Source organism: Terrapene carolina, unplaced genomic scaffold (assembly GCF_002925995.2).
Source record: "Terrapene carolina triunguis isolate 2854851 unplaced genomic scaffold, T_m_triunguis-2.0 Scaffold94, whole genome shotgun sequence".
Taxonomy (NCBI): domain Eukaryota; kingdom Metazoa; phylum Chordata; order Testudines; family Emydidae; genus Terrapene; species Terrapene triunguis.
The window spans coordinates 683,453-696,846 of NW_020664445.1; the positions used below are offsets into that span (position 1 = coordinate 683,453).

The 13,394-nt window shown below is 46.0% G+C and overlaps 1 protein-coding gene across 3 annotated transcripts in view; it reads left to right on the plus strand.

Moving 5' to 3' along the window:
* Positions 1-4,344: 4,344 nt before the first annotated feature.
* FSD1L (fibronectin type III and SPRY domain containing 1 like) overlaps positions 4,345-13,394 on the plus strand; it is a 64,449-nt gene continuing 55,399 nt past the window's right edge. For all 3 annotated transcript variants that reach the window (XM_024208020.3, XM_024208022.3, XM_029911316.1), the window contains exon 1: positions 4,345-4,460. In XM_024208020.3, the coding sequence (XP_024063788.1) occupies positions 4,446-4,460 (15 nt within the window). In that variant the 5' untranslated portion in view covers positions 4,345-4,445. The remainder of the gene's footprint in view (positions 4,461-13,394) is intronic.

Genomic DNA, 13,394 nt, shown 5'->3' on the forward strand with positions numbered 1-13,394 from the left:
CAAACCCCTCATCTGCAGCCACACCCCACAGCCCTCAGCCCACACCCCTCACCCCTGCACCCCCTCCCTCTGCACCCCTTTCATCCCCAAACTCCCTCCCAGAGCCTGCACCCCAATCCCCTGCCCCAGCCTAGGGCCTGCACCCCAGACCTCCTCCCCCACCCAAACTCCCTCCCAGAGCCTTGGGCAGGTGGGGGGCGGAGTTTGGGGGGGCGGAGTTTGGACAGGGGTGGGTTCTGGGCACCACCAAAATTTCTACAAACATGCCACCCCTGCTGGCAATGAGTTCCACAGATTGATTGTGCACTGTATGAAGAAGTAGTTCCTTGTGTTTTTTTAAAACTTGCTGCCTATTAATTTCATTGGGTGACCCTTGATTCTTGTGTTATGTGAAGGGGTAAATAGCACTTCCTTATTCACTTTCTCCACACCAGTCATCAGGGCCGGCTTTAGGAAGTGCAGGGCCCGATTCGAATACCCGGCGGCGATCCGGGTTTTCGGCGGCACTTCGGCAGCGGGTCTTTCACTTGCGCCGGGTCTTCCGCGGCACCGAAGGACCCGCTGCCGAAGACCCGGAGCGAGTGAAGGACCCGCTGCCGAAGTGCCGCCGAAGATCTGGAGCGAGTGAAGGACCTGCCACCGAAGTGCCACCGAAGACCCGGACTGCTGCTGGGCAGTAGCGTAGCTAGCGGGGTGCAGAGGAAGCAGCTGCTTCCCCATAGCACACTTTGCAAAAGCGACGCCTTTGCAAAAGCGGCTGGAGGAGCGAGGGGGGGCGCAGGCTGGCTGTGGCCCTGCAGCCGCGGCCGGAGCGAGGAAGGGGGCACAGGCTGGCGGCCGAGCAGCCGCAGCCGGAGGAGCCATGGGGGGGGAGGGGCGGTGCGGCTGGAGGAGCCAGCCAAAGAGGGGGGTGTGGAGCGGCCGGAGGAGGAGCCGAGGGGCGTGGCCAGAGGAGGAGCCAAGGGGGGCGCCTTTTTTAGGTTTGCTCCCCCTCCTCTTAAAAGCTGGCTACGCCACTGCTGCTGGGTGAGTAAAAATTAAAAAGGCGCCTATGTTAGGCGCTCTTCTTTAGGGCGCGGGGCCCTCTTAGGCGCAGGCGCGGGGGCCCTCTTAGGCGCGGGGCCCGATTCGGGGGAATTGGCCTAAAGCCGGCCCTGCCAGTCATGATTTTATAGGCCTCTATCTTAACTCCCCTCAGTCATCTCTTTTCCTAGCTGAAAAGTCCCAGTCTTTTTAATCTCCCCTCATATAGAAGTGGTTCCATACCCCTTATCATTTTTAGATTTAGTAGATCTGAGCTCAGAGTGGTAGCCGTGTTAGTGTGTATCAGCAAAAAGAACGAGAAGTACTTGTGGCACCTTAGAGACTAACAAATTTATTTGAGCATAAGTTTTAGCTATAAGTTTATAGCCCACGAAAGCTTATGCTCAAATAAATTTGTTAGTATCCAAGGTGCCACAAGTACTCCTCGTTCTTTTAGATCTGAGCTGTATTTCTGGCTCTGTTGCCTGGTCCTGTGTGACATTGGGGGAGGGATAGCTCAGTGGTTTGAGCATTGGCCTGCTAAACCCAGGGTTGTGAGTTCAATCCTTGAGGGGGCCACTTAGGGATCTGGGGCAAAATCAGTACTTGGCCCTGCTAGTGAAGGCAGGGGGCTGGACTTGATGGCCTTTCAAGGTCCCTTCCAGTTCTAGGAGATGGGATATCTCCATTAATTAATTAATTGGGCCAGTCATTTCACCTCTCTGTGCTCATTTTCCTTCTCAACCTTTGTCTGTGTGACGTTATTGACATAAACTGGGACCATATAGATCATTGTTGCAACCAAGGTCCTGTAGTGGCACCCAAATCTTGTATAAAGGGGGTCAAATGGGGTGTCTAAGACAAAACCGCATTGTCACAGTCTGTCACATATTTGTCATTGTAAGCTCTTTGAGGCAGGCCTGTCACTTGCTATGTGTTTTTACAGTGTCTAATACAATGGGGTCCTGATCTCCCAAATCTTAAACAATACTAATAACAAAAGGGTGTGGAGTTCTACCTCACTAGAGAATTCATTTCCTCCTGTTACTAGGTATCTTGTTTTATAAAATTTCCTTTGAGTGCCTGATTGACTCTCATGAATGTAGAAAGTCCATAATGCTTTAGAAAAATCAATGATACTAAGAAAAAATGGGGGTTCATCCCTCTTAATTCCCATTTATGTCTCATAGACTCATAGACTTAAAGGTCAGAAGGGACCATTATGGTCATCTAGTCTGACCTCCCGCATGATGCAGGCCACAAAAGCTGACCCACCCACTTTCCCTTAACTCAGCTGTTGAAGTCTCCAGATCGCGATTTAAAGACTTCAAGTCGCAGAGAATCCTCCAGCTTGCGACCCCTGCCCAATGCTGCGGAGGAAGGCGAAAAACCTTCAGGGCCTCTGCCAATCTACCCTGGAGGAAAATTCCTTCCCGACCCCAAATATAGCGATCAGTAGAACCCCGAGCATACAGGCAAGATTCTCTAGCCAGACCCACATTTTACCAAATGTCTCCAAAGCTCCTCCCTCAAAATTAAAAACACTCTGAAAGGACACTCCTTTTGCATAGTTTCTAAATTGGTTCTATAGTTATTTTTTTTAAATAAATAAATAAAACAATTTGAGGCCCAAATTTGCTTAATAAATCCTTTTTAACATTAAGTGGTGATGTAGTAGTGAAGGTAGTCCTGGAGAGTTACCATAATGTGGTTTTCTTTTCTTTTACTTTGCAACCAGAGTTTATACTATTATTAATCAATTACATTACAATAATGCCAAAGCCCCAATCAAGAGTGATACAGTCACAGATACTCTCAAATACTGTGAATATTTTTATAGTTATATATTTGTAAAACGTCATTGATATGAAGAGTTACCACCCATTTCAAACGCTATATGATACACTTTTTATTCCGTGGGTCAGAAGGCCCTGAAATACTACAAAGCTGGTTTACAAGGCACTAAGTAGGGCAAACTAAATAAATTTCAGGTGTAGGGGAAAAGATCCCTTATGTGTAAAGTTTGACTGCTGTATACAAGACAAAGTACAAAATTGGGTGAAAACCTTAGAAAGTGGATACTCATCCTGAAACATTCAGAAATATGGTGATGTTCACAGGTGTACCCACAATTATCATTTCAAAAGCACTGATAATGTGCTTGAGCCTCTGTCAGGCTCAGGGGCCTAAACTTTCAAAAGGAATTAGTGATTTTTATGTGTCTGACTTGAGATGCCTTATAAGGGCCTGATTTTCAGAAAGTGCTGAGCACCTGCTCTCTAGAAATGAGGTCCCTTTGAGGCATCCCAGCCGGACACACAAAAATAGAGGCAAAGCAAAATCCAGTGTTGCCAACTCTTGTGATTTTAGTGCGAGTCTTGGGATATTTGCTGCTCTTCTTAAAGCCCGAGCTCCTGTATGCATCTCAGTTTTCACTAAAATAAAAAAATTTTTTTTAGCCCTCATGGATGTGGGGGAAAAAATTAAAGCCATGAGCCAAGTGTGCCATACAGGCTCTGAAAGCAAGAGGCAAATAAAAATAACCTCAACCGTTAAAGATTTTTTTAAAAAATGTTATGATTTTGGGGACATGATTTCTTGAACACCTGGAATTGCTAGCCACTGAAAATCATTGGTGACTTGTCAACTCTGGCCAGAATGAAAATGGCTTGTGTCACTGAGGGGGTGGCTATGGCATGGATACACACTCCACTGTTGGCCTTTGCCAGGTCAATACACCCTCCACCCCGGTGCTGCTGTGGGAATAGGCTATGAGAGCCCAGGCATGGATGGGACTGTGTAGGGTGACCAGACAGCAAATGTGAAACATCAGGACAGGGGGTGGGGGGTAATAGGAGCCTATATAGGAAAAAGACCCCAAAATCAGAACTGTTGCTATAAAATTGGGACAGCCGGTCACCCTAGGACTGTGTCCAGTTACTGCACTGGGCAGAGCTTGTGTGTGGCCTGGACGCGAACCTGCGACTCCAGGGCAGGTAAGGCGCCATTCCTTTACCGTGAGACGCCCACAGCCCAACCCCTCATCACGCCCACTGCGCAGGCGCCAGCGCTGCAGCTCGCACCTCCGTCTCTCTCGCCTTTCCCCTCCCACCTCGAAGTAGACGTTCCAAGGGACGGGGGAAAGGGCGGGGTGGAGGCGGTGCCTGGTGGAGACGTCGCATCTCTATTGGACGAGCAAGGAAGGAGGCGGTGCCCCCTGCCCGGGAAAGGGCGGGCACCCTCGGCAGGGGTGGAAGGGGGTTTGTGGAGGACAGGACGGCGCACGCGCAGAGGTGTGGCTGTGGGCGGGGCTGACGAGCGCCGAGGGTGCAAGAGCCGAGCCTCTCTCCCGCAGCCGACTTTGATTAGCGGGCGGGCTGAGGGATTGGGTGTCTTCCGCGCGCGCCTGCGGCAGCCTCGCTATGGAGGCTCAGAAAGTGAGTGAGTGAGCGCGCGCGCGCTCGGCGTCCCCCGCCCCTGGGGGGTGGCAGTGGGTGACACTGGGGTGAGGGAGTGCCGCCGCCGGGGGGGGCCTCTCCGGGGGGGTAACGGGCCGCGCCCACGCTCACGCGCGAGCCCCTGAGCGGCCTCCCCGCAGGTGGGGGGGGCAGGCTGCGTGGCGCTAGCGGGAGTTGCTGGGGGGGGCAGGTTGGGATGACTCACTCTTCGCCCCCCCAAGCCGTGGGGTGGGGCTGGGGGAGTCGCGGGGTGGGTGTTTGTAGCAGCCCGTGGGGATGTCAGAGGCGTGTTTTGTTTTCAGTGAAAAGCTCTGCTGCATGGAGCCTCGGAGTTACCGCCTCAGGAAATGGCTGTGTAAGTGCTGGGTATTGTCAGCGGGGTCCCCGAGCCTGGCGAAACCAGGCTCGCTTTGAAGCTGCCTCGAGAAGAGAGGGCAGAGTTAGGGGGCCTGGGGCAGAGTTAGGGGGCCTGGAGCAGGCTGGAGCCTGGGGGAGCTGTTGCTCTGTGTCTAGAGTCCTAGAGGCAGGAGGGATGCTGAGGTGGCGTGTAGCTGCACACTGAATGTAGCTTCCATTAAACATGTCTAACTTAAAATCTTCAGGGGGGAGGGGGGAATGCATCCTTCTGTCTGTACCTCTACATTTATCTTTCTCCTTTGCTGTTTGTCTAACTTTTGTAGGCTTTGGAGAAGGCTTTTTCACAGAGAAGTGGTATGAAAGCTGTATAGCATAGCTGAGAAGAAACTCACCTGGGATGTACTGTGATGGGGAGGGGAGCAGCATACATGCCCATCAGTTCCAGGGAAGTAGCAGGTTTCCCTAAGACATTTGCCCATACTAGTGAGAAAATAAGACAATGTTTAGGAAGTGGAAGGAAAAATTCTTTTCAGTAACTTAACATACTGCAAAATGAGCACCCGTAAGAGATAGCTACTAGGAAGAAAATGGTGGGAAAATAGATGGAAACTATTCTACAATATTGCTCTGATCTTTCCTACAAGAGGGATGTAAAGGGGTTGTGAACCAACAAATGTAAATGTTGAGCTTAACAAAAGATTTGGCATCCTGCGTGTTGGGATGCTAATTGTATGTTTACAGGTACATGTTATAAAACACCACTATGGACTAGATCACTCTCTTGTTGTGCATTTTGGCCACCACTAATTAGATTGTTGACATAGGTGAATCCCTCCGATTACTGTTAATGTGAAACTGCATTGAAGGGGACAAATTAATTAAACTTCTTGTATGTTTTTAAAATGTGGCTGTTGACCTGCAGAGATGTGGCTGGGTTAGGAGACTGGACCAAGAGGAAAAAGTTAGCATAGACTCTGCAAGTAATCTTGACCCAACTTTGTGGGTCCCTGGCTAGGTGTCTGGAAGGATTTTCCCTGCCTCCTCCTTCAGGACCTCACTTTACTACTGGCAGTAGCCCAGAAATACTGGAACTACTGTTGGCTATGAGTTGTACCTTGACTTTTTGGGTCTTGAAAAATTTCACACACGTATTGTCTGGACGACTAAGGTTACTAGTACTTTGAAATATGCAGATGAGAAATGCTACCACCTAACTGGCTAAGACAGCTCTGTGGTAGACTCCTATCATAGAATCTATGAGTCTATCTGGATGCTCTCACGGGACCTCTTGGTTGAAGAGGTAAGGGGGTGAACTTCTGTAAGTCTCTGCCTCGTTAAATGTTGTATAAAATTGAATCTCTATCCACCTTGAGTTGCTGGATGGGAAAAGGAATTCTCTCCCCCCTTTCCCCCCAACCATCCAGCGGTGGGAGTGGGGGAGAGGGCCTATGTTATTCTACTGATTCTCCTAGCCTTGAGAATTGGCTTCTGCTTTACCCTTTTTTTCCAAATAGTATCATTCACATGATTTCTGAGTTTCACTGCTGCCCCACCGGGTTCTGCATAGTATCCTTAAAACTGACCATAGGTATTGTTGTTCTCCCTTTGGTGCAGCTTGGAGAAGCTATGAAAAGTAGCAGAAATTTTTTCACTTCAAGGTCCCAGAAACAAAGGCAAGGTTTTCATCTCGAGGCCAAAAGACCAAAAACATCAAGACACTTGATCACGGCCTTGGATAGACCAAGAGACTACCGACACTTGACCAGAGCTCAAAGAGCCGATATTACAGCTGTTTTTAGACTTGAAGATGGCAGTAGCTTGGTTTATGCTGGGTTCATGTTTTGAAAGTTACTTTTGAAATCATAATGGCTTGAAACATTCTTAAATGAAAGATTTTGCAGAGGCTCAGACTCAGAGTAGGTCCCCTTGCTAGGGCCAGATGAAATTGATTGAATACTACTTAATATACATAACCTTATTACTTTAATATTTGAGGTGTTCAGTTGCTATGTGAGTGCCATAGAAATGCATATAAATCAATTGTCTGTTATTTAGGAAGGCACATGTTGTGTATCTGTAAACTTAAAAAAAGTCTTGTCATGTCTATTACTTTATACTTGTCGTGTACTGTAGTATGACAGACTTGCTTGTGAAATTTTAGATGCACAAAATGTATTGTAGTCTTCCTTTAATTAATCCCATCTAATGGAGTCCACTTTACGAGTCCTCTCTCTCCAGAGTGCTCTGTTCAATGCTATATCCTCTAGTCTATCACACCACATTCTAATGTCTTCCTTTATGATATTCCACTGTGACGCTTTGGAGTTTCACCCAGACCAGTAAAGTGTCACCTATAACCTTGCGTACTTCTGTACTGTGCAACTTTGACTCAGAGGCCTGACACCAGCAGCCTGCTTACATCACAGTGACCTCACCCTGGCTTCCACCATCCTGATTACTCCATGCAGGGTGATACTAACTACCCTTCTGGTCCTGTGTCTACCCGAAACTGTCTCCCATGCCGTGCTCAGCCCTTCTCTAAAGGACCAGCAAATTTGATAAGGTTTTGTAAGTGCTAAAATGAGAAGACCTTACACAGTATCAGCCTGTTTGACTGTGGATTTTACTCTTTCAGTTTAAAACACTCCACTGAGATGGTTGTGCAATAAAACAAGATTGTTTATTAACAAATGACAGATATTTAAATGATACCAAACAGAAGGAATTGAGATAGAAAAGGTTCCAAATAAACAAAAGTGAAAATATGCTTGTGATAAATGAGAGGGGGGATAGCTCCCTTTTGTGGACATCCAGACAGCCAGTTGGCTATGGAATCCCTCTTGGTGGTGGTTCTCTGCTTCCTTTACCTGTAAAGGGTTAACAATCCCACAGGTAAAAGGAAAGGAGTGGGCACCTGACCAAAAGAGCCAATGGGAGGGCTAGAAATTTTTAAAATTGGTGGGGGGGAACCAAAAAACACAAACCTTCCCTGTGTCTGGGTGTTGTGGTTCTCCAGGAAAGAGGGGAACAGGGCTCAGTTATGCTGTGAGAAGCTTAAGCCAGATATGAAAAAACCATCAGATTATACCTAGAGGTTGCTTATCTGAAACCCCAGATATGTAAGTAAATTAGGGAATGTCTAGAAAGATGCGATTAGGTTTATTTCTGTTGGTTTCTTATTGGCTTGTGGACTCCTCTGTGCTAACCCCAAATAATTTTTGTTTTGCCTGTAACCTTTAAGCTGGATGTCAAGGAGGTTATTCTTGATGATTAAATTTTGTAAGTGGGTTTTGTAAGTCTAGCAAAAGCCTAAGTTCCAGATGTATTTTTTTCTTTTTTGATTTTAATAAAATTTACCTTTTTTAAGAACCGGATTGGATTTTCGGTGTCCTAAAATGTTTGTGCATATGTTAAATTAGCTGGTGGTAACAGCTGATTTCCTTTGTTTTTCTTTCTCAGCTCTTCCCCGGCCGGGGAGGGGTGGGGTGGGTAAAAGGGCTTGAGGGTAGCCCACAGGAAGGAATTCCAAAGTGTGCCTTTCTGGTTTCAAAGGTTGTTTGTTTTGTTTTGTATTTGGGTGGTGGCATCATCTACGCATACAAGGTCAGAGAGAAACTGTAACCTTGGGAGTTTAATAATACTGGCCACTCCAGGGTTGTAATTTTTAGAATCCATGCACGTCCCCACTTCCTGCACTCGAAGTGTCAGAGTGGGGAATCAGCCTTGACAGTGCGTCTAATAAGATGATGAAAAAAAATAATAGTGAACAGAGTTTGAGCATAGAAGTTTCTGGTTATCAGGGAATAACATACAGATTATCGAGGGTGCAAAGTTTGGTTTAAGATCAGGTGGCACGAGGAATACATAATCTGTCAGATCCCCGAATGGGGGTAAAAGGTTGATGGGTCAAAGTACAGACATTGAGATATGAGGGTATGAAGTTCATAGAGTGCTGTGTTCGGATGTGGAGTATAATGAGTGGATACGATGATGAGGATGGATTGACCCTCGTTTGGTGAGATTTAATGTTTAGGGAGTTTATGGTTCCAGTTCATATGATCCAATGGAGAAGGTCACTTGGTCCCTTTCTCGTAGTGGGAGAACGATGTCACTCTGGCTCACGCCTCCTGGTACTGTCGGTGGTCGGTGATGTGATCAATGTAGATGTCAAGCTGGGATCTTTTGTTAAATGGACTATGGTGGAAAAAATCAGTCTTCTAGCAGGGCTGGCTAGTCCTTAGCCAGGATCCAACTCAGATCTCAAAGTGCTTGGTGTCTGTTTCTTCAGGTGAAGAATGCCAAAATGGCTTGCTTTCTCCACTCATATTCTCAAGGTTCATCCTTGTTTTCAAAGGCAGGAAACCCTCCTGGGGGCTCAGCTTGCTGTGTCCACCAGAGAGCTGATACCATGTTAATTTTTTTTTCTCAGTTTCCTCCTCTTTGATGGCTTTGTTTACATTTTATGTAAATGTACTTCCATTCTCTCCTTGATCAATTTACATTGGAGACACATACAAGCAGGCAGAGCCACATTCCTTGGTCTAGCCCAGGGTGCCTTAAGCCCTACCACATTTTAAGAACATTTCCAGCACATTTATAATTTTTTATGTTAACAGTACATAATCTCACAAGAATACTAATCAGTGAGTTACTAGTTTTTCAATGATATATTACAAGACATCCTTTAAATTAATATAATGACAAGTTTGTGGGGTGCACTGAGCTGATCAGGCCAGCTGAGACTCACTGCTACATATACCTCTACCCCGATATAACGACCCGATATAACATGAATTCGAATATAACACGGTAAAGCAGTGCTCCGGGGGGGCGGGGCTGTGCACTCCGGCGGATCAAAACAAGTTCGATATAATGCGGTTTCACCTATCTCGCGGTAAGATTTTTTTTTTGGCTCCCGATGACAGCGTTGTATCGAGGTAGAGGTGTACCAGAAAGCCCCATGCCATCTTCTTATGAGGGTGGGTTATAGTTTTGCCAATCACTTCTTGGGTTGACCTCTCTTTTTCCTTCTATCTTGATGGGTTGGTCTTACCCACATAGTTGTCAGGACTGTGCTTTACACAACTAAACCATTTGAGCCTGCACTCCCTCAATACAAAATGTATCAAATCACATCATGTAACTCATGGGCGTTAATGTGCTATTCAGAGGCACTAAATCTAATTCTTAAATTACAATGTAGTTAATTTGCCATGGTTGGATTGTTGGCATACGATATTAAAAACACATCTAAACCTTATTTTAGGGCTTCAGTGACTCCATGAACATGTACTAATTGGGGTACTAAGCCTACTAGCCAGAAGGAAGTACAAAAATGAAGGGGCTCACCCGTGACCTCCAGGAAAATGCCTGATAAACACAATGCTTACCTTCTGTGCAGTAAAAACGAGGAGTCCTTGTGACACATTAGAGACTAACACACTTCTCTGCAGTGTTATTTGAATCCCCCTCAGTGGGGAAATAGCCAAGGGTCTTCACTGCAACTTGATTGTTAGGCCATTCTCCTGTGGGATGTAAGCCTCTACTTTTTGCTCATAGCCAGGTCTACACTAGAAACTTACATTGGTATAACTATGTTGCCCAGGGCTGTGAAAAATCCATACACCTGAGCGACAGTTAAACTGACCTAATTCCTGGTGTAGACAATGCTAATTCTCTCATCAGCATAACTACTGCCTCTGGGGGAGGTGGACTAACTGTGTCAATGGGAGAAGCCCTCCTGTTGGCATATTAGCATCTTCACTGAAGGTTTTCAGCTGTGCCACGGCAGCCTTTTAAGTGTAGATTGGTCCTTTGTTTTCCTACAATTCATCTTAATGAAATTATGGACAGCAGAAGAGATGCTGGAGCTGCCAGCCTTCAGAGATGAGCTGCAATCTGCTTCATCTTGCATTTTACTACTCATTTGGACGATTATTTGCAAACAAAATACTAGAGCTAGAAGTCAGCAGCTTATTTGAAATTGATGGCTTGGGCCCCAACACCTGCCAAGGAAAGCTACCCACTCCATTAGCAGATTTTTCAGCTTTTACTTTTTTTCACCATTATGGAAAATGTATGGTTAGGATTAAAGTTAACCAAACTTCATGCTATTCCTTCCTGCTTGATGAAACTGTAGCTTTGAAAGTTTTATGTACTATTTCTAATAGTCTTGCTGATCCTTGTTTCTCCCCCTCTTCTCTCTCCCCCCATTAGTCCTAACTCTAGGATCATTGGCACAATCTTGTTTATGGTGGGACAACTGTTAGCAAGTAGAAAATGGGAGTGGTACAGTACATTGTTTGTATTTTAGGAATGGCTGTGCAAAGGACTTTATTTGAATGTTACCTAGATAGACCTTTGCCTTTAGGTAAATTCAGACTTTTTTATTGTACATGGCTATAAAACCTTTTTCAAATGGCAGAACCAACAGGATCTAGTAAATCCAATCCTCTTTTGACTTGGGAGTTTTCTGACTCATCCATACTGACAGTTATATTTATAGGATCTAAGGCTTAGCTGTGGGCTTGTCTGACACAAGCACAATTGCTTCTGGTCAGTAGTGAACCAGAAAGCAGCTGGTCAGATTAGACTGTCTGAGGGAATAACTTAAAAACAACTTTGTCCATAATACTCCTATATAATACATACTTAACCAATGGGAAAGCTTCTATTCTCAGCCAAATGGTAGAAAATATATTCATAACAGCAACTTGAGGGAAGTAATGGGTCCTGGTACACATCACCATGGCAATTTGACTGTCCTTAGTGAATAGTGAAAAAATTGGCAAGGTCTGGCAATTGTATGCAGTTGCACACAATTAACCAGAGTAGTATTGCATGGTTACCTCATGCCAACTCTTGATAGGTGTAGAGGTAAACTTCTCTTCCAATTTCAAGTTTGGAATCTTTTCCTAAGAGCCTTCTGGCAGGAACCAGGGACTGTAGATAGCTTGCTGATTCTTCCACTGAAACACTGATCAGTGAGGCTCTCATATTAAAATCCTCAGAGTGCAGGTAGGTGGATGCTAGTATAATTCAGTTCTTAGTGTTCTCCATGGCTTTCCTTTCAATATTCTATCGAACTGGATGTTGGCATACCCTCTAGAGACAGTGGACCGCATCCCACCAGTTTTAGTTACCTGAGTGCTATACCTCTAGGTTGATCAGCAGGCTTGTTTCTAGGCAGTTACCCAGTTCCAAGTATTTTTTTTTAAATAATTCTAATTAACTGGAGAATGACAGAAATGCTTTATTTGTGAGGTCACAAATAATAAATTTCCTGTGATGCATTTGTAGAATGAATTAAGGACGGGACTAGGAAGAAATGTTAGTTTAAACACAGTTGCTTATATACCAACTTCTGTTGACAGCAAAGCCCAAAACACTTAAGTTTTAGCTACTTTTTATACAAATTACATGATCAAAGGTGTAAAGAAGTCTTTTCTACTCAAAATAAGAAAAAAAAGTACACCTTGGTGGAACACCTCTTAGATCAGTGTTTCTCAATATGGCCACTGTGGCTGCATGCGGCCACTAGGGGCTTTTCGTGTGGCCACAGCCTCCTGGGTTGTGATATGCGGGGGAGGGGAGAGGGGCAAAGCAGTGGCCCCTCCCAGGGCTGCCAGTAGGGGCTGGGCCCTGTCCCCTTCTGGAGCCACAAATGCTGGAGGAGCAGGCAGGCGGCAGGCCTCGGGCTTCAGATCTGGGGTGGTGGGCGGCAGGCTCCAGCCGTGTGGTGGTAGGCTCCATCCCCTGGCCCCAGGCTCACTCCTGCCCCCACCCGTTGCCTCCTCTGGCCCTGGGCTCTGGCTGTTTGCTCTGACTCCTAGCTGCAGGATTTTGGACTCCACCCATGGGCCCAAGTGATCTAGCCCCCGCCATGTGGCAGTGACTACCAGCCCCAAGTTCACCCCCCCCCCCATGCATTGCCCCAGGCTCCCACTGCATCTTCCGGCCCCGGTCTTACCAAGCTATGCAGCTGCAGGGCTCCAGTCCCTGGACTCACCCCCACATCATCCCTGGCCCCGAGCTGCCTCCCTATCCACCTCCCCATCCAGGCTTAATTTGTCCCCCAGCTTGCCAGGGCTGAGTAAATCTGTTGTGAAAAATATTTGTATGTCTGTTAATATCACTTTTCACTGCATCCCTGCTAGCTAGCAAGTCCGCTGCTATGAAAAGTGATCTTAACAAAATACAAATTTTACACAGACTTACTAGCTAGCAAGTCTTAAAAATATAAGCAAGCAAAAGAAACCCCAACAAAAAGGGACAAGAACATGCAAAACACATTAGTTTCTATTCTATCCAGTAAAGAAGAGAAAACTGTACATTATTTTTATTATTGAGTCTGCAAAAAAACCCCTACATAAATATGCACATATGTCCAAATCATTATTTGTTTTTCCTAACATTAATTCAGTATTTTAGGAAAAATTGTCAAAGTGGCCACCAGCAATAGTTGGTGGCTGCATGCTGAGGTCACCAAAAAATTTCTTGTGAGAAACCCCTATCTTAGATCTCTCATCTGTTTTGGGCCTTCCTAGCTTTAACAAA